Source organism: Mugil cephalus, chromosome 7 (genome assembly GCF_022458985.1).
Source record: "Mugil cephalus isolate CIBA_MC_2020 chromosome 7, CIBA_Mcephalus_1.1, whole genome shotgun sequence".
In the NCBI taxonomy this organism is placed as follows: Eukaryota; Metazoa; Chordata; class Actinopteri; order Mugiliformes; family Mugilidae; genus Mugil; species Mugil cephalus.
This window is the reverse complement of record NC_061776.1, coordinates 8,248,440-8,274,888: the sequence shown is the minus strand read 5'-3', so window position 1 is coordinate 8,274,888 and position 26,449 is coordinate 8,248,440. Positions and strand designations below refer to the sequence as shown.

Here is a 26,449-nt window from a genome sequence, read left to right as displayed (position 1 = left end):
TTTGAATGAATGAAGTGTTGTCAGTAAAGTTGGGAAAAACTTCTTCTCCTCTGTTTCTTGCAGATCTGAGTTTCCACAGCGGGAAGAACCACTTCCTCTCAGACAGTCTGTTCTTACTGATGTTTTTGGGGCATAACATTATGACCACCTTGTGCCTTCATAACAGCTGTGACTCAGGATGCACGATAACTTTTCTTTGAAACCGATACCGATAACTTTCTGCTTCCAAAGGCTGATACCAGCGCTGAGAAAGTTTGGGATCGAGCCATTCGGTCCCTGTATAACCAAAGAGAGCTGTGTCTGCATCCTCAGCGTGAAGTCGTAGACATAAGACAGAAATGTGACTATGCACCACAGCGATGCAGATTGGTAACTGGTTCCACTCGGCAGTACCGTGTTTCTGGCTGCTTCTCCATCTCCGCAATTTTCTAATTGATTGTTTTGGATCAAAAAAAAAATGGGAAAACATGGAGTAAAGGTTTCGGCAACGTTTCAGTTGCCATTGTTGAAAGTGAAGCAGGAAGTAGAAACAAAAATGAACCCGACCGGCAAAAAATACACAGAACGAATCGGACTGACAAGAGTTTCTAAGTATAAATGTCCCACACAGAACAAGTCTGTTGTCACCAGGACCCGACCTCGGATAAGTGGACGGGAATGAAAGAATGAAAACGTGTAACTTTATGAATACGATTTGAACTGAGGCAACATAAAGGAGTAAACGTTTCTTCTGCTGACCTGTTGTCTAACTGTGACAGGAAGTTGTCTCTCTCCCCGTTTTTGTCCACTGAGAAGACGTCCAAGATGGTCATGGTGTATTCTCGATGGGTCGAGGCGTGAGTGGTCTGCAGATAGTTTTCTATCACCTTCACACACACACACAGAGAAAGAAGAGGAACGTGAATTTACAGCAACACAAGTTACATCTGGCAAAGATCTGTGTCCTCAGATATGAAAGATACTTTGATTAACACCATAAAACATTAGACTCGAAGGTTAGTTTCATCTTTACAGACCTGGTACTCGTTGCTGCTGGAGTCCAGAGGCTGCAGGTCACACTGGAGCGAGTGGTACTGTCTGTCCAGAGGATGTTCATCACTTTTCTCACTGGACTGGACCATTTTCACCGCTATCTGAATGTCACTCAGTGCCTTAAAAAAAACAAAAGCAGTCAGGAATTACAGATACTTATGAGAAAAAATAAGAAAAATAAGAAATGATTCAATCAAAACACAGTTTTACCTCCAACAGGGCGATTTTCTCCTTCAGCTCATCTTCTGTGCGGATGATCGGGGGAGTTTTCAACCTTGGAGAGTTACATCTTTTAGTTAGAACCCAGATCCCACCAGGGCATGTTAAGGACTCAGCTGCAGGCTTCTTACCCAAAGTCGTGGGGGATGCGAGTGTAAAACCTGTTACAAGCCTCCAACAGCTCCTGATTTCTGGCCTTCCTCTTCAAACACTCCTCTATGCTCTTCAGAGCCATGTAGCCTGCACGGATCTGCTCCGAGGTCAGTTTACCTACAGGCACAGAGATAAAAACACAAAGCTACAGCAGCATCGTCACTTCGTCTCCAGCTCGTGTGATCTGTTTGTTAGACTGACCGAGCGGAGCTTTCTTAATGTCGAACTTCATCTCCAGCACACACTCCTCCATGGCTTTGAGGTCACAGATGAGCTCCAGGAGAGACTGGATCTTCGCATCCAGCTTGGAGGGATTCTTCTTGGGTGCGGCGTCCACTGTGGTCTGGTTCTCCTCCTGGACCAATAAAAAGACGACGCAGGAGAACGGGCGTCGGGATTCGATTCTCATCAAAGCTTCTGATAAACACAGAGGAGTCACAGACATTTCATACCTTTTCGTTTGTGTTGTAGTCCATAAACACCATGTCGTATTTTCCGTTCACTTTCTCAAAGTTCTCCCGGTTCTCCCACTCGTTCTTGGTCTTCTCCAGAAACCTGCAGCAAAAATTTCACTGAGCGCGCTGCTACAAAACGTATCTGGAAATCTTTTTAAGTCATTTACAAAAAAAAAAAGCTCTCACTTTTTCTTGAAGACGTTTTTGGCCTTCAGCAGGTCTCCACCACAGGCTGTGAGGCTGCTTTGACCCACTTTTCCCACTGCACACACACAATTTTTATTGGAAGCGTAAGTTTGAGAGAAAATGATTTATCGTACACATTTTTCCACATAAAAAGCTTTAAATAGTCACCTCGGCCCCATCTCATCCACACACTATAACCCTTGGAGCCGTCGTCTTCCAGGAGCTGGATCAGGTAATATTTGTTGTTGTTGTATTGAAGGTTTGTCTGTGAAGCAAAACAGAAAGTGTTCGTTGTACAGTCAGTGCAAAAGGTGTTAGAAAGAGTCCAGGAGCAGCACTATTATCTATAAGGTTGAAGATGTTTGGTTATTGTAGCGGTTTATGTCTGACCCACTGAAAACGTTAGAAAAGCAAAAGCAGAAATAATTTCACGTTTCTTAAAATAAAGCAGTGATCCTGGCTGAGGTACCACAGATAACGTTCAAAAGAAATTAAATTCACGGACTTTAGACAGACAACCTGTTCGACATATCACGTCTAGAGCGTTTCCTTCGACGCGAAAAAGAGACCTAAAGACGAAAATTACCATCAGGATACCTAGACTCATTGTTTCACTTTATAGCATAAATTTACTTTTCAGTGTAGTATATGGTCCTCTCCATTTGTTCTTATATTTAGTTCCTTTTTTGGGATGTCTTATAAACGTTTAAAGGTTAAAGGTGATGTACCAGTTGTCAGTCTAAACTGTTAGACCTTGTAAGGAGACAGTTGGTTTGTGAATGGGGTTTTTCGGGCATAAGAACCAATAGAAGGGGTCTCCAGGAGTGAATGCAGAGAGGATTGACGATTGCGCAGAAGCTTCTCTCATATTCGCTGTGATTGGACATCGTTCTATCTTGTAAAAAACATTTTTAAATGCAAGTAAGCCTTGTCAGCATGATCACTCTTTCTTCAGCACATCAATATACAACATCACAACATAACTGTATAGTTAAATGATACTTAAGGCTTCCATCCATATTCACATCCTATAACAGCCCTGATTCAGATGTAACAGACAAGCAAATGATCATAAGAATGTATAGTGTTACTATTCATAGTCATATCAAACAATCGCATAAAATTAACAAATAGAAAAAGGGAAAATGTGAGTATGTTGAGGCTAGTGATTCTTTTTATTTATTTATTTATTTGTCATGGGCAAAGTCGTTAGGCATTTTATTGCTTTGCAACTGCTCTCAACAAAGATATGCGGAATAGACCAATGACATCGGTTGTGATTCCATTCCAAAAGCTGATAAGGTCAGCTGGACTGTAAATTTCTTGAAGACGTTTTCGCCACTCACACAGTACTTCATTCAGTTCTGTAAACTAGTGGAAATTGAGGTTTAATAGAAAACTTGTGGTACACCCACAGAAACTTGCTTACCAGAAACTGGGTCACTCATTAACCATAAGCTGATACTTACCTGATCCTTGAATGTGGGTGAACTGTGTGTTGGGCTAAATTACACCTATGAAAGAGCTCTAATCGAGGCTATGTCCATTGAACCTGAGGCTCATGTGTAATGTTGTTGAAACTTCTTGGGGACAGAGTCAAAACTTGATTATAAATAGTTGGTAATATCTAAAACTGTCCACACTCTCTGATTTAGAGTCAGGTTTCTCCAATTTACATAGATGGCTTCCTTAACTCTCTCTCAAAACCATCTAGTCCTCACTGGCCAGGACTTTTGAGTGTTACTCCTCAAAGGAGTGTCCCTTTGTCCTTCAGGTGGAGTGACTGCTGAGTCGTTTCCTATGAGCTGCTCTCTCCTGGTGGCCTGCCTTGTGATGTTGTTGGTTTGCTCCATGTACGGTCTGCTACATCCCTCGTACTCTGAACCGCTACATCTACATACCTGTTTCTGTCCTAGGTGTTTTGATCCTTGGGGGGACCTTTTTGTCTTAGCGGTTATACTCATTTGATAAATTAAACTGGGATGGCGTGATGTTACAAGAATTTCTCCTTATTTTCATTCTGATAACCACTACTGGAATGGTGATTCTTCTTTTTTAATCCAATCTTACACTGTACTTCAAATGTGACAATTCTTTATGAATATGCTGCTGCAATTTAAACATAAGGTATTTCTGTTGGTGTTCAAATGTGTGCCCATGATACTATTATAACTTTGAAGACCTGCCCCATACAGAAGGTCTTTGAACATCCCTGATGTGAACCAACAACAACTGAATCAAACTTAACATAATTCTATTACATATTAGTATGTATGAGGCTAGAGAGACGACTGTGTCAGACAGTTCTTTGTTTAATCTGTCACATCATATCCTCTTCAAATAAACTTCACAGATGTTCTCATGGAGTTTATTGGCTGTTCTCACTTGGTCCTGTTTTTTTTGTTTGTTTGTTTGTTTAAATATGTCTTTGTTTCCTCTCCCCACACTGCCTACAACTTTATGTCATTTATTCTTGTTTCGCTTGTTTACCACTGAACCGGTCTTGGCCTGAATTGTTATTGTTTAATAGAGATCCTCATTAGCTGCAAACAAGTGACGAGCTATTCATCCTGATGAGGAGTTCCACACAGTAAACACAATACATGAATACAGACAATTATGTCACTTAATGATAATCATAAAAGTATTTCATGCTACAAACATCAACATACTTCTCACATGGGGCAGGCTGTGTGCCAGTCATGAAGGATTTAGACAGTTCGCACCAAACTGAAGGTTTAGTGGTTTCAATCCCTGAATGTGCTACTGAAGCATCCTTGAGCAAGACACTGAGTCCACCAGTATGTGTAAAAGCACTTTGAGTACCTGAGCTTAGGTAGGAAATGCGCTAGTATAAAAGCAAACATTTACATATAACAGTATGCATTGCTTTACTTTTAATTTAGTATTTACATGTGGCAGTTATTCCAACTGAATGATGGAGAAAAGACTGATCTCTTTACAGCCATTCGTCTTGAACGTGCAGTTACACATCTGGACATCACACTGACTGGTAAGTGAGTGACATGACTGCGTTGACAATCTTGGATTAACAGGTTGTAAGAAACAGTGTCCGAAATAAATAAATTAATTAACCAGGGTGGAAACAACTTTATCTATGTTACCATGAGCGTTGAATTCCAAAATGAACAAATCTCCCCATGCCCTCCCTCAAAACGACCACCAGACATAATTCCATCACTTCCCCGATACAACAAAGTCCAAACCCGTTCCGAGCACTTTTCTCACTATAATTACTGACCAACAGTCTTCTATCCTTCTGATCATGCTTACCCCAAACAAAACCAAAACTTTCCTTCACACACTCTGCCCCTTGGTACACCCCTGCGCTCCATCAAATGAAAGCACATAAATGCAAACTGGAATGCCTCTACAGTAGAACAAGAGTCACAATTCACTTCTTTACACAGACCACATTATCGTACAGAGTGCCTCAACTCCGTCGCACTACTATCCCCATATCCTCTGGCTCCGGCAACACTGAGACCTTGTTAATGAACCAAAAATCCCTTCAGAGAAGCCCATGACAACACTTGCAGGGCCTTCTTTCCGACTACGTTGATGATGCTTTATAGTACAAAAATTACCTCAGGGATCGCTACTCATTGTTCACTTTTAGCTAAGATTTACTTTCACATGTAGTATATGGTTCACCTCATTGTCATAGTTTGTTCTTTTTGGGGATGTCTATATAAACTTTAAAGGTCAAACACATCAACATTTGTGTTGATGTGTTTGTGTGTTGTTGTTTCTCTTCCGCTGCGTGGGCCTCAACAGAGAAACCAGCAGACCTTCCTTTATCACAGAGATTTAGTTTTTTGGAAATAAATAAATCTACATTTCCACTGACTGGTTTGGAGACCACGTGTTGCTGTTGAAATGGATGAAGAGACGAGCTCATGTCAACTGTAGTGATCATGATCATCATCAATCAGGACATAAGTCATTTGATTGTACATAGCAGATATTCAGAGTCCAACTAACTGATTATGTGGATGAAGACACACACTCCAACCTGTGAAAGAGAACGTCCTTTATTGTTGTATCTTTGTATAAAATCTTACAATGATTTTCCACAGATTCTTGTCTTTGTCCGTTTCACACCAATCAAAAAAAATATAAATTTTTTTTTTGTTTTGTTTGACACTAATGAGACACATTTCATCACGTCTAAAGATCCACATCCAGATGAAACTCATGTTCACAGATACAGCTTTTATTGACACGAATATGACATAAAACAACACGTAGTGCAAAACGTTCTACATACATTCTTCATATCATCCAAAATACATCGAGCAGTAGTTCCACTTTAGGTAACCAAGATATATTTAAAAGTAATAAAGGACACAGAGGTAAGAAATTACAGAAAATTACATTTTCTCAACACGTCCGAGAATCATTTTTATTCGTCCAACGGCTCAAAGACTTTAAGTCGAATCTAATTCATCACAAAGAAAAGAAGCTGAAAGTCAGAGAAGCTGCCACCAGACGTTTTTATACATCAGCTGTCTGATCCGTTAATCGTTGCAGTGAGGAGGTAAACGTTCCTGCTGCCGACTCAGTTCAGCTCCGACGTCACAAACCAGCTAATGATGCCCGAAACCGATGTCACCTCTGATCCTGATATCACGCCACCGTGTAGCTTCATCAGCCTCACCACAGTGAAGAGTAGTTGAACCGGATCCTCAGCAGGTACCTCATGCGAACCTGGGCCGGATCGTAAACAATGTACTCGTTGTAGAGGAGGGAGTAACCGTTGGTTCTACCCACGTCTCTGGGTTCTCCGGGCCCCATCGGTACCACCACACCATCCCTGGGAGACAAAACGAGAGCATGCAGATCACCTTCATTTTCCTTGTGACTCTTCTCAAAAACACTCTTTTTAGATTAGACAGTGTTATATAATGTCAGTGTTGTATAATGAGACAGACTAACAGTGTGACAGAGTTCTTGGGGTCAGGTCCGGTCCGTCCGAGCCCCTTGGTGCTGTGTTTCCCATCAGGCAGATTGCTAGCCTCGTAGTTAGCATCCAGTAGCTCGTTACTGTCTCCCAGGGCAACCTGCAGCCCACAGACACACACAAACAGCACGGACATTAAAACAAGTTTGTTTCTGGTCGTAGGATCTTTGTATCAACTGAAACAATTAGCAGACTGAGTGTGGTACGGGAAAAAGAAAACCTACAAACAGATTCCCTCGTCAACATGCTCGCTGGTCAAGTTCCTTGAGAAGACATTAAAGATCAAATGAACTCACCTCACACAGCAGCAGAAGTCCGACCGGGTTGTTCTGGTTGGGGAAGCAGTAGTTGGCACTTTTTGATGACATGTCAGCAAAGTAGATACCTTTACCAAACTGGATGAAAGAGACAAATAAATCAGGAGCAACGTCTCAAAACATCAGCCAGGAAGTTTAAAAGCTTGGTCTCGGCCTCCAGAGAGAGGAAATGTTTACTCCTTTTTTAATTTTTTTATTATTTTTACTATTTATTTTTTAGGCTTCCATCTTCCCAGCCAGCTCACCATGTAACCAGTGACCGGGGCTTCAGGTGGAGCCACTCGGAGGCCTTTACTGAGGATGCCGACCCAGTTAGAGAGACGGGAGCCGTGCCACAGCAGAGTCCTGGTGGAGACGCAGACACAGAGACAGTGAAAACATCATTAAAACCTGGTTTCACAGACTCGTTCACTGGTGTAAACCTCTGGTTGTGGTGGTAGAAACACACAGGTAGTAAAACAACCGGATGTTAAAATAAAAGATGAATGAAGCTGGACTTGATGTGGACATAGCTGTTAAAAATGTGGGTCCATCGTCCTCGTTTTCTTCTTTTGAATGAATGAAGTGTTGTCATAAGTTAAGTAAGTAAGGGAAAAACTTCTTCTCCTCCGTTTCTTGCAGATTTGAGTTTCCACAGCGGAAAGAACCACTTCCTCTCAGACAGTCTGTTCTTACTGATGTTTTTGGGGCATAACATTATGACCACCTTGTGCCTTCATAACAGCTGTAACTCAGGATGCACGATAACTTTTTTTTTTAAAACCGAACCGATAACTTTCTGCTTCCAAAGGCTGATACCAGCGCTGAGAAAATTTGGGATCGAGCCGTCCGGTCCCTGTATAACCAAAGAGAGCTGTGTCTGCATCCTCAGCATGAAGTCATGGCCATAAGACAGAAATGTGACTATGCACCACAGCGATGCAGATTGGTAACTGGTTCACTCGGCAGTACCGTGTTTCCACCTCAGTATTTCTGGCTGCTTCTCCATCTCCGCAATTTTCTAATCGATTGTTTTGGATCAATAAAGATCGGAAAACATGTAGTAAAGGTTTCGGCAACGTTTCAGTTGCCATTGTTGAAAGTGAAGCAGGAAGTAGAAACAAAAATGAACCCGACCGGCAAAAAATACACAGAACGAGTCGGACTGACAAGAGTTTATAAGATTATATGATTTGAACTGAGGCAACATAAAGAAGTAAACGTTTCTTCTGCTGACCTGTTGTCTAACTGTGACAGGAAGTTGTCTCTCTCCCCGTTTTTGTCCACTGAGAAGATGTCCAGGATGGTCATGGTGTATTCTCGATGGGTCGAGGCGTGAGTGGTCTGCAGATAGTTTTCTATCACCTTCACACACACACACAGAAAGAAGAGGAACGTGAATTTACAGCAACACAAGTTACATCTGGCAAAGATCTGTGTCCTCAGATATGAAAGATACTTTGATTAACACCATAAAACATTAGACTCGAAGGTTAGTTTCATCTTTTCTGACCTGGTAGTCGTTGCTGCTGGGGTCCAGAGGCTGCAGGTCACACTGGAGCGAGTGGTACTGTCTGTCCAGAGGATGTTCATCACTTTTCTCGCTGGACTGGACCATTTTCACCGCTATCTGAATGTCACTCAGTGCCTTAAAAAAAACAAAAGCAGTCAGGAATTACAGATACTTATGAGAAAAAATAAGAAAAATAAGAAATGATTCAATCAAAACACAGTTTTACCTCCAACAGGGCGATTTTCTCCTTCAGCTCATCTTCTGTGCGGATGATCGGGGGAGTTTTCAACCTTGGAGATTGAACATCTTTTAGTCAGAACCCAGATCCTACGTATGTTAAGGACTCAGCTGCAGGCTTCTTACCCAAAGTCGTGGGGGATGCGAGTGTAAAACCTGTTACAAGCTTCCAACAGCTCCTGATTTCTGGCCTTCCTCTTCAAACACTCCTCTATGCTCTTCAGAGCCATGTAGCCTGCACGGATCTGCTCCGAGGTCAGTTTACCTACAGGCACAGAGATAAAAACACAAAGCTACAGCAGCATCGTCACTTTGTCTCCAGGTCGTGTGATCTGTTTGTTAGACTGACCGAGCGGCGCTTTCTTAATGTCGAACTTCATCTCCAGCACACACTCCTCCATGGCTTTGAGGTCACAGATGAGCTCCAGGAGAGACTGGATCTTCGCATCCAGCTTGGAGGGATTCTTCTTGGGTGCGGCGTCCACTGTGGTCTGGTTCTCCTCCTGCACCAATGAAAAGACGAAGCAGGAGAACGGGCGTCGGGATTCGATTTCTCATCAAAGCTTCTGATAAACACAGAGGAGTCACAGACATTTCATACCTTTTCGTTTGTGTTGTAGTCCATAAACACCATGTCGTATTTTCCGTTCACTTTCTCAAAAGTCTCCCGGTTCTCCCACTCGTTCTTGGTCTTATCCAGAAACCTGCAGCAAAAATTTCACTGAGCGCGCTGCTACAAAACGTATCTGGAAATCTTTTTAAGTCATTTACAAAAACAAAAAGCTCTCACTTTTTCTTGAAGACGTTTTTGGCCTTCAGCAGGTCTCCACCACAGGCTGTGAGGCTGCTTTGACCCACTTTTCCCACTGTAGACACAATTTTTATTGGAAGCGTGAGTTTGAGAGAAAATGATTTATCGTACACATTTTTCCACATAAAAAGCTTTAAATAGTCACCTCTGCCCCATCTCATCCACACACTATAACCCTTGGAGCCGTCGTCTTCCAGGAGCTGGATCAGGTAATATTTGTTGTTGTTGTATTGAAGATTTGTCTGTGAAGCAAAACAGAAAGTGTTCGTTGTACAGTCAGTGCAAAAGGTGTTAGAAAGAGTCCAGGAGCAGCACTATTATCTATAAGGTTGAAGATGTTTGGTTATTGTAGCGGTTTATGTCTGACCCACTGAAACGTTAGAAAAGCAAAAGCAGAAATAATTTCACGTTCTTAAAATAAAGCAGTGATCCTGGCTGAGGTACAACAGATAACGTTCACAAAGATTAAATGTCAGGATTTAAGTCAACTAACCTGGTTCAGCATCACGTCATAGACGTCGTTTCCTTCGCTGTAAACATGAGCCTGAAAGACAAAAAATTAGTTGAATGAATGAAGACAACTGTTGCTGATCATATTTACTTGTATATTTTTCATATTTGGATTCGTATAAAGTTTTATTTGTTGTTTTAACTGTTGTTATATGTAGATATATATATATATATATAAGCAAAGGAGCAGCAGAGCAGCCGTAACAACAACGACCCACAAAACACATGTAGACCGGATTGTCAAAGTCCCATGATCCCCTAAGCAGCTCTGTATCACGCTTTTTTGGGCCCTACCCTCAGACACCCTACCATACCCTACCAGGGGCCACATTTATTTAAGGTTTATTGACAGAATTAAATAAAATGTGTTCACGTATAAGACGTTACTTTGGATAATCATTCAAATACTTGAGATTAGCATCTTAAAGCTGTAAACCCGATGCCATAGCCCAAAACCGGTCCATGCAGAGCGTGTGAAATAAGAAGCGTTTCTCCCCCTACACTAGTATATCAACATCGTTCTGTAATCACTCCCTACATAAAGAACATACTGTACGTACTTACATTTCCAGGGAGGAACCGTCAGCTCATTGAACATTGAACAAGTTAGTAGTTTGACTCGTTCTTTGCCACATGTCAGGTGTCAAACCTTAAACCACGGCTGATGGAATATAATTCAACATCTGTTGTGGACAGAGAAGCTTTACCTTTCCGAGCTTGGCTCTGCATTCAGAGTCCACCGGAGCTTTGCCCTTCATGACCACCGTCTTCACAACTTCTGTTTAACATGTAAATATCAGAAACATTAAACTAGTGAGGTTCAGGTTCTTTTTCCACCTGGATGACCATATATTTATTTTAAAACGTTCTGTGTTTATGCACCACTGACTCCTCTTTGTAATGGTCTTACATATAATATACAACATGTCAGATCCACCTTGCCTTTTTTTTCCTCAGTTTTTGGCTGACTCTTGCTTTGCTCCCTCCTTCTCTTGACTGCAGGTTGCTCTTCTGCCTCCTCCTCCTCTTTGATTTGAACCGGTTTCTCATCTTGAAGCGCCACGTCCCCGGTGTCACTCAAACTCTCTGAATAAAAGAAGGGAACAGAGGGAACTTTTTGAATGCCTTAAGAACTCATTTGATAATATTTAAACGATGTGGGCGTGAATGTGTGAGTGCAGGTTTTGTTTTTAGAGATTAACTAAGGAACTATAACACCATGAACAACTGACATTTTTTTAATTAAATGCTAAATACACTGATAAAAAGGAGACAAGATGTCAGAGAATATAAAAATGTATAAGATAAAATGAAAATGTGGGACACAATATAGATATATATACACAGACAGATGCACACATACACAGACAAATCGTGAACACACCTGGTTTTACAGTTTGAGAGCGAATTTTCCTTTTATACTTTGTAACAGGATTGATCTGGACCATCTTCTTCAGATCCACTTCGTAGTCCGTCCCCGAGCCCAGTGTCAGGGTGACGGACTTTTTCCCCGAAGAGACGGCGGAGTCCAACAAGGCGCTGTCTGAGGGCGAGTACGGTTCCCACTGTCCGTCATCTCCTTTCCACTGCCACACTGACGACAAACACAGCCAGAAAAAAAGACCGAAACGCTTTATTAGTTAATTATTCACATGACTCTGCACCCATGTTCAATGGGAACAACAATTAAAGATTTCTTTCTCCAACTCCTACTTAAAAATGACACCCTTATCAAATATGTAGCATATCTGAGCAACTGCAGAGATAATTTGTGTAATAATCATCTAGCAATTAAAGTCAGTCAACCTTACAGTGAGATGGTATGTGGATGCTCAGGTTCTTCAGACAAAGGTTCAAAAGTCAATAACAACGTGTGAGAACAAATCTTGAGTGTCACGAATAAGCAAACATGGCATTTTATTTTAATTATAACTGTTCATATTGTTTGTCTGGGGTAGAAATAACAGAGGAAAGAGAAAAATCAAAGCACAATGCACATTCCTGGCTATTAATTTCACAGGTACAGGTGTAAATATCAGGGTTAACATAGTTTGTTATTTGACAATTTTACATGAATAAACGAACCTTATTGAACAATAAATAATTATATTGATTTTCATGCTGTCCTGTGCCCAGACACGTCCCCTGTCCTGGTGTCGTAGCCCCCCAGCGGCTAACAGCAGCTAGCCTGTCAAGCTAAAAACAAGCACCAACCTGTTTTTGCCTGGGCGTCTTCGCTTTCTGGTGCATTCTTACTCGGATTGTTGCGTCTGCAACTTCGCCTCATGGTGGTTTCTCAATTTAAATAAGTAGCCGGACGAGTAAAGGGACTGCGGTGATAACAACAATTGTGTCACACGGCGCGAAACTTTTCACACTGTTGATTCCGAGCCGGGGCCGGTACGTCTGCCCATGCGCAAAGTCCTGCTAAAGATCGTTTAGTATGAAGAGGAATCACTCCACTCACTTATTTCCCTAGCGCTTTGCTCAGTTGCAGTTGCCATGACAACGAATTCGCGGAAACAAATCCCAAAACTGAAGCTGAGATTGAACGTTCAATTTACATTACGAATACGTCAAGTTTCCCGTTTTTTTATATAGTTATGGTGCGTATATATAATCCCACTATGTTAAAATTACCGAGAAGTCAGCCATGTGTCGGATTTGTTGGATAGTACCGACAAACAATGGGAGAGTGAGCACTCCTCTTTGTTCACTTAAGAGCGGAACAAACGTGTCGGACTAGAGGGTTCCGCCTCAGTTAGTCTTCGGAATTATTTTGGCGAAGGACTGAGAGCCACCTAACGTGTTTCCGTGCTCAACCCGGTGTGGATGGAAGTTAGAGGTGAATTTTAAGGCATTTAATCACTGCTGAAAAGGCGGAGATATGGCATCACGGAGCTATCGGGGCTGTATTCTCTGTCAGAGGGTGGTTGTTGTGAAGATGATGTGCAGGGTGAGTGTTGTTTAAGTGTCATTGAACGCAGCTCCGTAATCATCATGGAGGTCACACACTTCACACATTCAGTAAAGACGTAGAGTTTTGCACAGCTTATATGCGCTTTATAATATTATTTTAATAACCGATTTAAAGGTGGATAAAAACCCCTAATTACTTTCCAATTCATATAACCTCTAGGTATACATGAGTTGCGAACTGCTCAACCCAAGATCATGACAGATTTCCTAAAAGGAGTACCACACAAGAGGCACCCAGGTGTGACCAGCCTGAAAACTCTGCGACTTCCCGAGGAACTCCAGACAGCTGCACTGTCCATAATTCACAGTAAGAGTGTTTCTGCAGGTTCTTCCTCGTCTCAAAGATTTAGAGCATTGTCATTCTTCGGTCTCTCTTTCCGTAGAAGCGCAGCTGCCTCAGCTGGCCGAACGCAGCCACAAACTCACAGACTTCCTCTGGAGCAGGAAACGAAAAGTCGAGGACTCGGCTCTGAGGAAGAAAGCTGTGGGCTTGGAGAAGGAGCTCTGGGAGAAGGCCATGCAGAAGACAGAAGGTGAGCGGTTAATATGCAAAAAACGTATAGTGAATGTGGAGCAGCTGCAGCAGCTGGAGGATGAACAACTGTGCTGTTTGTTGCAGATTTCGATGAGCAAGTGCTGGAGGACCGCATCAAGAGGAAAGTTATCTCGGAGCTCAAAAGAACGACGTATCGCTGGACTCCCATGAAGTAACGCATGATTTACCTCCACATGTTCTTCTGCTCAAGAATTTACGATACGTGAATTTGCTGCAGTTACATTTGCATTTATTACATTTGCGGTTCCTCTCCATCTCTGCGTTTCAGGTTTGATGAAGAGCTGGCTGTGGTGTACATGGCGGCTCGGCTCGCTGGATGCTACGCAGCAGTGAGGAGAAGTCTGAATGAGGTAATGAAGCGGTGGAGGGATTCAGAGGGTTCAGACAGATGAAAACATCTGAGTGAAAACTATTAGGGCCCGTTATGACTCATTAAAATTGGCGTTTCAGATAAAGAAGAGGGATCCTTCGTTTGCCCCTCAGACTCTTCTGGATTTTGGTTCAGGACTGGGAACAGTTGTCTGGTGAGTGTCCATTTTTGAACATACACAAAGCAAATGACAGTATCAGCAGATGTAAAACAGAATGAAAAGGTATGCGTTAACAGTGTTTATAAAAAACCTCATGGTGGGAGGGCTACTCGGAGCCAAAACTTACTTATTGTTTTTTTACTAGCTGCTATGAAAACCTTCTAGAGGTATATGTCCCTTCTGCTGAGGCCTTCTGGAATTTTTCCGAGATGCAGGAAAGTGAATGTGGAATCAAAAGTTACGTTCAGTATCTCACCAATTACCTGCCCCACAGAAAGATGAGATATGTGGGAAAGACCAAAAAGTCCAAACACGGCCCGCAGAAACCGCACCACACTCCCTCCAGCACGAACCACTGAAGTAGGACTTCTGGTTCGGTGTAACAAAAAAAACAAAATTGGATCAGGTTCCAACAGAAATCATGGAAAAAAGGATTTTTCCAACTTTGGAGCCATGTATCTTCTGAAATTACTAAATTAGCTTCTTTTTCCCAGCGCTGTCTCATATAATCTGTCGTGTTCCTATTCAGTAAAACAAACATGACGCGTTCAGTGCGTTTTGATTCATAATCATCAAAAAATATCTGCACTGTTCTTCCTCTAAAGCGAAAGTCTTTATGTTTTCTGCAAAATAAAATAAAAAATAGTGCATCATGCAGAGAGTTTTGCTCGTGTTAAATTAAAACGATAAACTGACTGTCCGTGTCTTCTTGTCCCGCAGGGCGTCACACTCGTATTGGGGCGACTCCCTGAAGGAGATGGTGTGTGTGGACAGCTCTGGGCCCATGAACATTTTAGCGGAACGACTTCTCAAAGGTGCAAATTCTTCTCTTTGCTTCATTTGTTTGTGTTCTTATTTACTCCTGTTAATTAATGAGAGATTTCAACATTTTTCTGCTTTTTGTTGCACAGGTGACGACGATGCTGCTGAACCTCTTATTAAGCACGTCTATTTCAGACAGTTTCTCCCAGTCTCCCCCAAGGTAAAAAAACAAAGCCTGTCATTTTTAACTGTTAATGGGACAAAAAAAATGAAAAACTTTTTAACTGAGGTTAAATAATTTTCCATCTAATTTTTACATTAGAGTTGAATAAGAAGCGTATCTACGATCAGTTTGTTAAAGTATATCACAACAGCCATTGCTTTACATGGTTCCTTATGAATTTTTAAAAACATTATCATTAATAATAAAATTGATACAAAGGAAATTAAATTAGACACAGGAATATACGTGCTGCTTGTGATGAGGTTAGTAGGCCACAGAGAAAGTACGTTTTTAGGATTTTAGTCTTTTCATCGGTTGAATGTCGACATAATCTTAAACTTCTCGTTTCTCCTTTCAGGTGCAGTTTGACTTGGTGACTTCAGCTTTCACTCTGTCAGAAGTTCCCAACGCAAAAGACAGAGAAGAAGCAGTGGTCACTCTGTGGAGAAAGACCAGCTCGTATCTGGTTGGTTAAAATACTGAATCTGAGAAATCATCCCTGGTTTCCTCTCCTGTGTGGTCCTCATTCATGAAATAATATCTTCTGGTAGTTATTAGTTATTTTAACAGCATTTAATAATAACTTCTGTGTTTTATATTGTAGGTGCTGGTGGAAAATGGGACCAAGGAGGGCCATCAGATGCTCATGGAGGCCAGAGACACTTTGTTAAATGTACTCAGAATAAATAAATAAATAAATAAATAAATAAATGAGGCCACAGGTCACATTTTCTAAGCGCTCGTCTGTAAACGACTAAATCTAATCAAAGTGATGATGATTTTCCAGAAACGGGAGAAGGTCGTGTTCGACTCGAGACCAGCGTCGGTGTTCGCCCCGGTACGTTTAACTCCCAGTTGTTTTAAATGAATCCAGAAGCGTTGTCGACTTATTGCGACTCCTCTTTGTTGTTGTTGTTGTTTTTCTAACTCACAGTGTCCTCATGAGCTCTCGTGCCCTAAACTCTCCGGTGAGGTGATCACACCCTGCAACTTCCCGCAGCTGTACAATCCTCTACCTCTGCCCAAGGTAAGATTCAAAATGAATCAGTGCTATTAAAAAAAAACATCAGAAATAAATACTTTCAGATGCCTTGTAGTTGCAAATGCCAGATTTCCCCTCATCGTTCAGAACGCGCACTTAAAGCGAACCATGAACGCAACTCCTCCTTTTGTTCCTCAGCACAACCAGCATCAGACGGAGAAGTTCAGCTACCTGATCCTGAGGCGCACGGAGACGACGGAGCCGGAGAGCGAAGGCGTGGACTGGGCCCGGCTAATCGCGCCGGTGCAGTGCAGGACGAGACACGTCCACTGTCGGATGTGCGGCACCGACGGACAGCTGCAGCACGTGGTGGTGACGGCAAAAAAACACAGCAGGTTTGTTAGTTTTATCTAAAGGTCAGAGGTTAAGAGGCCAGGGACTGTATGTCAAGGTTGAAATGCATCTTTTATTTTACTGGAGGCAGTTTCAGAATTCATAATAATAATTATATTTCACTATTTCCTTGTAACATTTAAGTATATATATATATATATATATATATATATATATATATATGGGATTTTTACAGGGATTTGTATGAAACTTCATGTTAATATTCATCATTAGCTCCTACTCGGCCCAAAATCTATGTACACTCACTGATTAAACTGTGTAACCAGACATAAAGTTGGAGGCAGACAGAAAAATTTACGTCAAATAATTTGGGAATGCGTTTTTTTTTTTTTTTTTCATTTGACAAAAACATTGACTGAAATCTGGAAACATCCACTGCTTTGGTGTCTGTGAGCTGGCACTTCGGACCCATTCGGTCGCTGAATTAACCGCTGCAGTGGTTTCTTGTACAGCTTCCATGTTAATTGCTCTCAATTTCCTTCAATCAGAGACGTGTACCGCTGCGCTCGGAACAGTAGCTGGGGAGATCAGGTGCCGATGGTTCAGAAAGTGGAAGTGGAAGAGGAAGGCGAAGAAAGTGATTCGGAGTGATGATCCAGCCATGAAGACGCTCTTCTGTGGACATATTCAAGAGTGGAAAGATCATAAAGGGATAAAACTTCCTTCCAGCTGATAAGGAACTGACTCATCTCACACTTAATTGGTGGTTATGACTTTTACTGTGTAACAACGTGTTTATTAATCGATTTTTTATTAAACTGTTACATTTCCTCTTGCACATGTTTCAGTGCTTTAGGTTCAAATTCAGAGACTTTGTGGATGAATTTCATCCTTTTAGTGTGGAAAAAAAATGAATGAAATTCCAAAAGCAGCATTGTTCCACATGATTAGTTACTGTAATTGAAACCTGAAGTCATGTGTTTGTGTGGGAGCGTTTACACTGCAGGGGATATTTTGGCCAAAATAAATGTGATTCAATGGTTCACAGAAACTGAGACGCATCCAAGCTTTGTCCAGACCAACAGAGGGTATGAACGTGACGTCACAGCTGGATGAAATCTCCATGGTTACGACTACTGAGCGGCAAAAAGTGACATTTGATCGTGGAGATTAGCAACGTTAGCTTGAACCGTAGGCTTTAATTTCGTCTAAACTGTAAAATTATTATTTTTTTAAAAAGGTGAAGAGCTGTTGTACGATTGACTGAACCAACAGGTTTGAATCTGAATCTGCCAAATAAAAGAGAAGTAAATGGATGAGTATTGTATGGCTAATGTTACTTCTCAGTAAAGCTCTTAGCATTAGCATCTTTTATTTACCCGCATTTATCATAACTGAAATGAACTAAAACTAACTGAAATTGAGGCAAATCCACTTTTCCAAATCCATACTAGTTCATATGGATTGTTGTCGAGTCTAATTGTTATTAATTTGATCCAATAATCCACATTTTTCCCGGTCTCTCTGTATTTACTGTTATACACTCGAGGGGCATGGCCTCAGGCGGTAGTGATGTCAATGCGTACTCTATATATATGTTGTGTCAGGTGAAGCTCCAGTGATTAGAAAAATCTGAAGCTTTTAAAACTATTAATAATTTATTAGCTTTTTAAGTTACACTTTCAATACTTTCTAATGTCTGGCTTCAAACACCATTACTCTGAAAGTGTATGGGACATTTTCCACTGATGTGTGTTATCAACTTGCATAAGAAAATGACTGATGATAATAATAACTTTCCTGTGCATCGTTGCTCACATTTGAGTAAACAAAGGAAACAAACTCTTTTAAAAAGGACAAATCTCACATTTGGGATCAAGATTTGCACGACTTTTAAAGCAAACCACGAAGAGAGCTTCAAGTTTTATTTATTTAACTATTATTTTCAAGTGGATTTGTAAAATGGTGTAACGTCATGTGAAAACCACCCGTTTGTATCCAGTTACACTCCTGGGATTTCATATCTTAATTTATTTATGTTATTGCAATACAGTAAATATTAATACACAATGACAGAGCCTGCAAACATCCCTCCGACATCTATTAGCTCCCAACGATCTCCTTCAGGGCTGAGCTCAAGTCTGGGAACTTGTACTCAAATCCAGACTCTAAAGTCCTCTGCGGTACGACTCTCTGCCCTTCAGTGAGGATCACGGCCCTTTCCGAGCCCATCAGGGCGTTCATGACGAAGCCCGGCACGGGAAAAACGGTGGGTCGCCTCAGGACGCGGCCCAGTTCTTTAGTGAACTCGTAGTTGGTGTTGAGGGCCGGCGCGACTCCGTTTAGCACTTGCTGGGTTGGGGAGGGGGCGTCGGATGGGGACTCCAGGGCGTGGACGATGATCCCCGCCAGGTCCGAGACGTGGATCCAGGGGAACGGCTGCGTTCCAGACCCCAGGGTGCCTCCGAGGCCGAGCCAGAAGGGCAGCAGCATTTGCTTCATGGCACCGCCGTCGCGACCCAGCACTGCCCCTGGTGGTTGGAGGGCAGACGATACAGAGAATGAGATGTTTGATAAACTTGATTGTGCAGCTAGGAGTTTTGTTGTACCACATACCGGGCCGAATGACGACTTGCTTGGTGGTTTTTGCCACGCTCTCGGGAAGAAGTGCAGAGGCCTCCCACTCCTTGACAAGATTTGATAGGAGGTCAAACGGCGTCCACTCACTGTCTTCCGTATACTGAGCTGTCAGACTGGGTTTGTAGCAAGCTGTGGGTGGAAAACCAAATGAGAAGCACGCAACGATAAATCGCCTTTGCTCCTGTAGCCCTGCACAGAAAGATCAGAGGACAGACTCTTACCTACACCCGACACAAGCACCCAGGAGCGAGGAGGACTCGGGGAAGCAGCAATGGCTTGAGAAAGAGCTTTTGTAGTGTCAATGCGACTCGAGAACAAATCCTTCTTATAGCTTTCATTCCACCTTAGAACAACAACGGGGGAAAGATTCAGCTTCTGCACATCGCAAATGGTCGAAGAGCACAACTGTACACACAATTAATCACAGGAATCCTGCAAAGATATTAATAAAAATCTACAGATGCTTGGATTTAGAACTCACCATCTAAGTGGGTTCATGACGTTCTCCCCGGCCAAGTTGACGGCGCCCTCGCATGGCGGGAGGCCCTGAGACTTCAACTCGCCCTGCAGGAGCAAAGAGGAAGACAGTTCATAAGCGCAGTCATCAGCAGTGTGGTGGAAAAGTCAGATAAAATGGGTCCAACAAAAGGTAAAAAAAGACAGTTTAGTTGCAGTTTGCGATACTAGAAGCGGAGATAAATCTGGTCTGTATTGAACAAGAAATCATACCCATGTTATCTTCCCTGGACCGGGCTGGCGAGATATCACTGTGACCTCATGACCTTTGTCCCTGAGAATACGGGTCAGCTCACGGCCCACAAAGCCAGAACCCCCTCCTACGATGATAACGAGAGAGAGAGATTAAGAAGGGCCAAATGTGTGTACACCGTAACCACCGGTTAGAACAGATTAGATTATATTAGATAACATTAGATAAACGTAGCTAAAATAAACACAGTGTAATAAAGCAGTCCCTGAAAATAATCCCTTCAAGTTTTTAAGGAGAGACTGGATAAATGTGATAAGCATTTTGTTGCTTTACTATTTTAATTATATTGAGTAATATATAATAACATTATTAGATGCATTGAACTATTTAGTTCAGAACAGAAATTTAGAATTTTAATAAACATAAAAATATATAGTACATAACTAATAAAAAATAAAACAAAATGTTACAAGTTGTTTTTCTATTTAAATTAAAAGGTAATTAAACTCAATGGTAAACAGCTGAGAGTCAGAGTAGTGCGCATGCGCACCACACATGCTTACAAAACCATGCACATTAGTTAACTCCATTGACTGTATATATTAACTCGAGCTAATTTATTTAAAATAAATATAAAAACAAAATCGATTTTCTAGTGTTTAGCTTTTTTTTTTTCATGCATTTGTCTGAACGAATATCACACACCACACACTGACTGACTAGTGTTTGTACCACTACGATGCTAACATTAGCTAACAGCTAGCTGGGGCTGTTATGTCACATTGACCTTACAGAGCGACTTTAAAAAAAGATAAAACTATTAAAACGCATACATACCGATTAAGACTCTCATGTTAAGCAAATTCCTATGCAAGGCAGAATAAAACCCATACGCGTTGCAGCAAATTACACCTGGGCAGTTTGGCTGTATCGCTCAGGAGGAGTGTCAAGTTATTTTATCATTTTTGGACTAATGGCTTCCGTACTTCGGCCAGGCATATACGTCATTTTGTAGTTTAATAGTAAAAGAAATGGTTCGGGGGGGAAAAAAATACCTGCCGCATCTGTGGTTCGGGGATATCATTGTTTCACAAATATTTAAACATTATTTAAAAAAAAATACAAAATAATATAATAAGGTATTTTATTAACTGTTAACAGATGTCAAAAATTATGTTTTCTTTTAAGAGTTTATTTTGTTTTTATCTACGTTTTTATGTTTATTTGATAATTTTCTACTCAAATCGAACTGATGATTTCATTTAATTTCAAATTTCTTATGTTTATATAAATATTTGTATTTACCGAACTGCACTGCTTGCTGTTGAATGATATAGTTTGTTGAACGTTGTATTTTTTTTATTAATAATAAACATATATTAAATGGGTTTCTTTAGTTTGTTTTTGTTGTTTTTACAATGTATGCTGGTTAAAACCATCTTTTTTAATATTATCTCTTTCAAGCGGCACCGAACCCGGAAGTTGAAAGTTGTGTGACGACAGAGCAAACACGTGGTTTTGATAAAGACATAAATTGAGCCTCGGCCTCATTAACATCCTCTCTTCCTTGTTGCGGTGAAGGGGGTAGTTTGTGTGTGGCTGAGGAGGACATACCAGAGCCACCGGATTTTAATCCTCTTTTAAGGTAAATATTCACATTAAACACTACATAGTTTGTTTTTACGTCGTGAGTTTATATTTGTGCCTGTGCCTCTTTGTTGCGGTTATTTCCGGCAAACATTATCAGTGTTTTACTTCGCTGCTTCAGTGGCGCCAAGCCAACCTCGTGGTTTGTAGTAATGAGAAATTACAGCTTACAGGACAAATATAATATCTTATGGATGCTGGCTTTAGATTAAAATGTATCGGTCATCTACAGCTTTTTTTAATATCATTGATTAATAATTAACAATATTATATATTTTTGTATATTCGGGTGGGAATATTTGGGAGTTTATATATTTACTATTGCTATTTAATTAAACACAATGACACAAAGCCATGTTTAGTAGCAAGTTTAGCGTTTTATGTCGTTTTTCTAAATCCGCATCTTGTATCAGTTGCTGAACCGTTCACGTCAAACCTTAATGATGAGTTGCATGTGAGTCCGTGTTTCACCTGAACCTCATGATTATTCTTTCACTGCGCTGATGGGTTTGACTATAAACACCAGTACTGGGATGTTGAATGTTTTTGAAATTGAGGCTAATTCTGCCCTTTTTTTTTCTTTTTCTTTTTTTAATCCCCTTTTAGGATTTGACGACGCTGACATGGATAAACTTTAATAAGGTAAAGTTTTAACTTTGGCTGCCATGTAAAGTTATACTGTACACATTTCTTTCATAAAATTGTTATAAAATACATTAATTGATCTTTTGTCTTTTACAGGACACTGGGAGGATCACGGACGAGTCTCTTCATTGTGGTATCTCCGTAATTTTAAAAAGCACTAAATTGACGAATGACAATCTGATGAGGTTGTTTTAAAGATCTAGGTGAAGGGAATAAGATCGGTGTAACATATTGGGCAGTGAGTGAATATTTATCCTCAGTTGATGCAGAAAAAACTGGAAGGATTTAAACAACCTTCCTCTTGCCCATTTTCCCTGATTTGATCAACTTTGAAGACAAACCGTTCACTTGCTGCCTAATATATCCCACTAGTCAACGTGTTCCATTCATTTCGTATGTATATTCTGTTATAGATTATAGTTGTCTGATGTATTTATGCATTTGGCCTCTTGTAGGGCCTCCATAGACAAAGGGTTAGACAAAGAATTCTTTCTGTACCCGGCCCAGAGGTTCTGGTGCTGTGTGGGTTGGGCAACAGACCAAGGTGGGACCTTGCTGGTCTGATCCTCTGTTATGGAAGCTGGTTAACATGCAACATATTGTAGTGTCAATAAAAACATCTTGAATCTTGACTCTGCTTTTAATGTCTTTGTGCCGAATGCAACATAGGAAAGCTCCCAAACGAGATGTTTTTCAACCCAACTTCTGGTTAAATCAATAAATGAAACAGATGGTACACTGCTTATTATTGAGCAAAGGGTAAAATATTTGAAATGTTATGCACCTACACACTTACTTGCCAAGCCTTAGACTGATTGTACAATAACTTGTCACTTCATTGAATACAGTCGTGGGGCAAAAGTAATGTGTTCCAGTCTAATGGTTCTGCATTAAATCTTAGAGTTTCATAATTTGACTGTAGGTTGCGTCGCTGTTAAACTGACTTGAATTAAACCCTTTAATTGTTTATTTATTCTAGTCTGTTGACTGTAAAGGGGTTTGCTATAATAAAAGAAACATCTCCAGAATGTGTGTTGAAGAAACGGCTAATTTATTACTGATTATCATGGCCGTGAGAGTTGACTAAACATGGCTCTGAGGCCTGTGAATGTTACCCCCCCGGGTGGCAGTGATGGGTCCGACAGCATCAAAACAGAAATAGAGGCTGGTTTCCATGGACCGGTGTCCGAAATTGTTTAGTTGCTGTGATGTAACAATGGAGGGACTAAACCATCAAGTTTCAGTCTGTTCAGTAAATATTTAACATTTAGAACTAAATTAATTCATTTGTTTATGAATGAAGTTTGCTTCTTATTTCCTCAGTTTCATTGTTTTCTGCGTAAGCTTATTTTTTATTTATTTATTTTTTTATGCTTAAAAGGAGTTGCTGCTTTGTCCAGTCCCATTTGTTTTATTTTAAGTCTGCAAATAAAAAATAAATAAAATTTAAGGACTTTATAAGCTGTACCTCATAAACTGTCAACCCAGTGTACTGTTGTAGTAAATCAGCTGTTGCTCTACACGTATTGCAACTTGCTCCAGGCCTTTTAACATCTGTAAACACTCACATATATACACACACATCAGTCATAACAGTAAAACCACTGACAGGAGAAATAAATAAAAGTGACCATCTTGTGGCAAAACAGTGTTCTGCTGGGAAACTTTTGGACCTGGGGTTCATTCATACGGATGTTACTTAGACATGTCGCACCCACCTAGACCAGACCAGACACCCCCCCACCCTTTAGCAATGACACTGTTTCCTGCATCCCCAGCGAGATGCAGCCTGACACACACAAAAACATTTTAGGAGCAACTGAAAAAAACAACACAAGGTGTTGACGTGGCCTCCAAATTCATTAGATCCCAAAGACCCCCCACCTCACTAAAAACATCCTGTTTCCAGGCATCACAGGACCCCCTCAGAAGGTCCAAGTCCATTCTCTGATGAGTCACAACTGTTCTGGAGGCACAAGGGGAGAGACCTCGTTGTTGTGCCTGATCTGTGTATTTGGAAAAAAAAAAAACATCCAATCCAGGTTATATCAGCTCAAACATGGTTTGAGGAACACGACAACAGGTTCCTTACGTGTTGATTTGGCCTCTAAATTCCTTACATCTCAATCCAGTCCAGCATCTGTGAGCTGTGCTGGAACCAACGGGTCTGGTCCACGGAGGCTTCACCTCCCGGATGCAGTTCCTGAAGGATCAGCTGCTGACGTCTTGGGGTCAAATACCACGGCACACCCCCAGAGGTTTAGTGGAGTCAGAGCCTTAAGGGGTCCGGGGCGTTTAGCTGGCTAAAGGTCGACCTACAATATCACACCATCAGTTACAGATGTTGTAATTTTTTTTTTTCATTGGATCTAAGGTAAATAACCTTAAATTAGATTGTATTTGGTTAACCTTTTACTCAAAGGTTACCTGCAGGTGCAGGTTTTATTATCTCGTTGATTGTCTCGTTATCAGGGCACCTGTCGGTGGGTGGGATGGGTGAGGCAGCAGGGGAGTGTTTTGATGTTTCCAAGCTGGGGTCAGTATCTATTATCAAAAGAGGCCCAAGGAAAGAAAGGGCAGTCTATCTTGGATCAGTGACATTTATACTGTAGGTCAAAACCTTAACAATGAGTCCGTGTTTCACCTGAACGCCAGGATTACTCTGTCAGTTTCACACTGGAGAGACCTGTGTCAGGATGTTTGATGTATTGAGGCTTTTTCCTTTTTTTAGTCGTGGAAACGGACATAGATTCTAAGCGTGGATGCATTCAGTATCTTTATGGTTTTACTGCAGGAAGGGGGACGGTGAGAGACTCCGAGCCTGCTATATCTCTGCTTATACAGAGTGTCAGACGTACCTATATTTTAAACAAGAGGAAGGGAAAGGTTGAACAGTACCATATAAAGAGTCCTTTTTCCACCAGAGGTCGTTTCCAGCCATTAATCACGTCCTCCACTCTGGTCGATTCTGACAGTTATGGTTATCCCACTGCAAGGCGCACCCTGTATCAGTGCTACACTCCTCGTGTCAAAGAAAATACAAAGAACATGTGACATTATATAGATTATTTGTAAATTATTATTACAGGATTTAATATAAGTCTTTTTTTGTTTAATTAGGTTTATTATCCAGCATATCTTCTGGTCATAAAACACTGATTTAAGGTTTCAGGGACTCATCAGACCACATGACCTTCTTCCACTGCTCCAGAGTCCAATCTTTATGCTCCCTAGCAAACTGAAGCCGTGTTGTTTACCAGCTAGCTTCACTGATTAGTAGTTTTCTTCAGCTATACAGCTGTTCATTCTCAATCCCTTGAGTTCCCTTCACACTGTACGTGTGGAAATGCTCTTTCTTTCACTATTAAACATAGCCCTGAGTTCAACTATTGTTTTTATTCAATTTGATTTCACCAGACGTTTGAGTGATCACCCATAACCATCGTCTTTCTCAAAGTTTTTAATAATGCGTTGGACAGTTCTTAACCCAGTTTTAGTAGTTTCTTCTTCAGTCTCCTCAGATGTTTTCTCTGCTTAATGCACACCAATGATTTGACTCTTCTTAAACAAACTAACATCTTATCCACCACCACAGGATTTCAAGTCTGTCCACATGGTTGTGAAGCTACTTATTGCATCAGTTGAGGTTAAATAACTTGTTGCCGGCTGAAAGATAATCACACATGTGGTGATTATTTTATTATTTTATAGCAGGCTCCTACCTTATTTGCTTGTGCAAGGAAAAAACAATAACTGTTTTACTACATTAATGTTCCTTTTTTTTTTTTTTTTTTTTTTACCACTGGCTGCAGGTATGAAAATACAGATTGAAACCAAAAAGCGTCCGTTTTTCGACATTTTGCAACCGGAGGTTGCCGTTTTCAAGATCGCGTAAGTAAAATCACGGAACCTGACTCTGACGTGATTTTTGACACGGCAAAACAAGACTTGTCATGTGAAGAAATCTCTGCACGCACATCGGAGTAATGTAAACTATCCCTCGAGTATATGCAGTTACTTTTACTT

At 41.0% G+C, this 26,449-nt stretch overlaps 3 protein-coding genes and 1 long non-coding RNA gene across 5 annotated transcripts; 2 read left to right on the top strand and 2 right to left on the bottom strand.

The window, feature by feature from the left end:
* Nucleotides 1–5,932: 5,932 nt before the first annotated feature.
* parp2 (poly (ADP-ribose) polymerase 2) lies at nt 5,933–12,826 on the bottom strand. 2 transcript variants are annotated; one of them, XM_047590419.1, is made up of 17 exons: nt 12,611–12,826; nt 11,781–11,990; nt 11,339–11,482; nt 11,104–11,174; nt 10,380–10,430; nt 10,032–10,128; nt 9,866–9,941; nt 9,677–9,779; nt 9,425–9,578; nt 9,202–9,340; nt 9,065–9,128; nt 8,839–8,973; nt 8,563–8,690; nt 7,592–7,691; nt 7,326–7,424; nt 7,005–7,129; nt 5,933–6,882 (listed from the first exon to the last, which is right to left on the bottom strand). In XM_047590419.1, the coding sequence occupies exons 1-17, from the start codon at nt 12,681–12,683 to the stop codon at nt 6,723–6,725; spliced, it is 1,929 nt and encodes a 642-aa protein (XP_047446375.1). In that variant the 5' UTR covers nt 12,684–12,826; the 3' UTR covers nt 5,933–6,722. The 2 variants fall into 2 exon arrangements, with proteins under 2 accessions (XP_047446375.1, XP_047446376.1); XM_047590420.1 differs by lacking the exon at nt 12,611–12,826 and having other exon boundaries at nt 11,104–11,176; nt 11,340–11,482; nt 11,781–11,933.
* A 333-nt stretch (nt 12,827–13,159) lies between these two features.
* Nucleotides 13,160–18,098, top strand: mettl17 (methyltransferase like 17). Its single transcript, XM_047590422.1, has 14 exons — nt 13,160–13,361; nt 13,547–13,682; nt 13,759–13,908; nt 13,995–14,082; nt 14,200–14,281; nt 14,382–14,455; nt 15,182–15,276; nt 15,373–15,443; nt 15,805–15,912; nt 16,051–16,119; nt 16,234–16,284; nt 16,381–16,473; nt 16,627–16,823; nt 17,331–18,098. Exons 1-14 carry the CDS (start codon nt 13,284–13,286, stop codon nt 17,431–17,433), a joined length of 1,395 nt encoding a protein of 464 aa, XP_047446378.1. The 5' UTR covers nt 13,160–13,283; the 3' UTR covers nt 17,434–18,098.
* A 681-nt stretch (nt 18,099–18,779) lies between these two features.
* Nucleotides 18,780–21,102, bottom strand: sdr39u1 (short chain dehydrogenase/reductase family 39U, member 1). The gene is made up of 6 exons (XM_047589565.1): nt 20,969–21,102; nt 20,152–20,258; nt 19,904–19,986; nt 19,644–19,765; nt 19,399–19,551; nt 18,780–19,313 (listed from the first exon to the last, which is right to left on the bottom strand). The coding sequence occupies exons 1-6, from the start codon at nt 20,982–20,984 to the stop codon at nt 18,886–18,888; spliced, it is 909 nt and encodes a 302-aa protein (XP_047445521.1). The 5' UTR covers nt 20,985–21,102; the 3' UTR covers nt 18,780–18,885.
* A 545-nt stretch (nt 21,103–21,647) lies between these two features.
* On the top strand, nt 21,648–23,055 carry LOC125010840. The gene is made up of 3 exons (XR_007113102.1): nt 21,648–21,776; nt 22,385–22,420; nt 22,520–23,055. It is a non-coding gene; the product is annotated as an uncharacterized LOC125010840 (long non-coding RNA).
* Nucleotides 23,056–26,449: the final 3,394 nt, after the last annotated feature.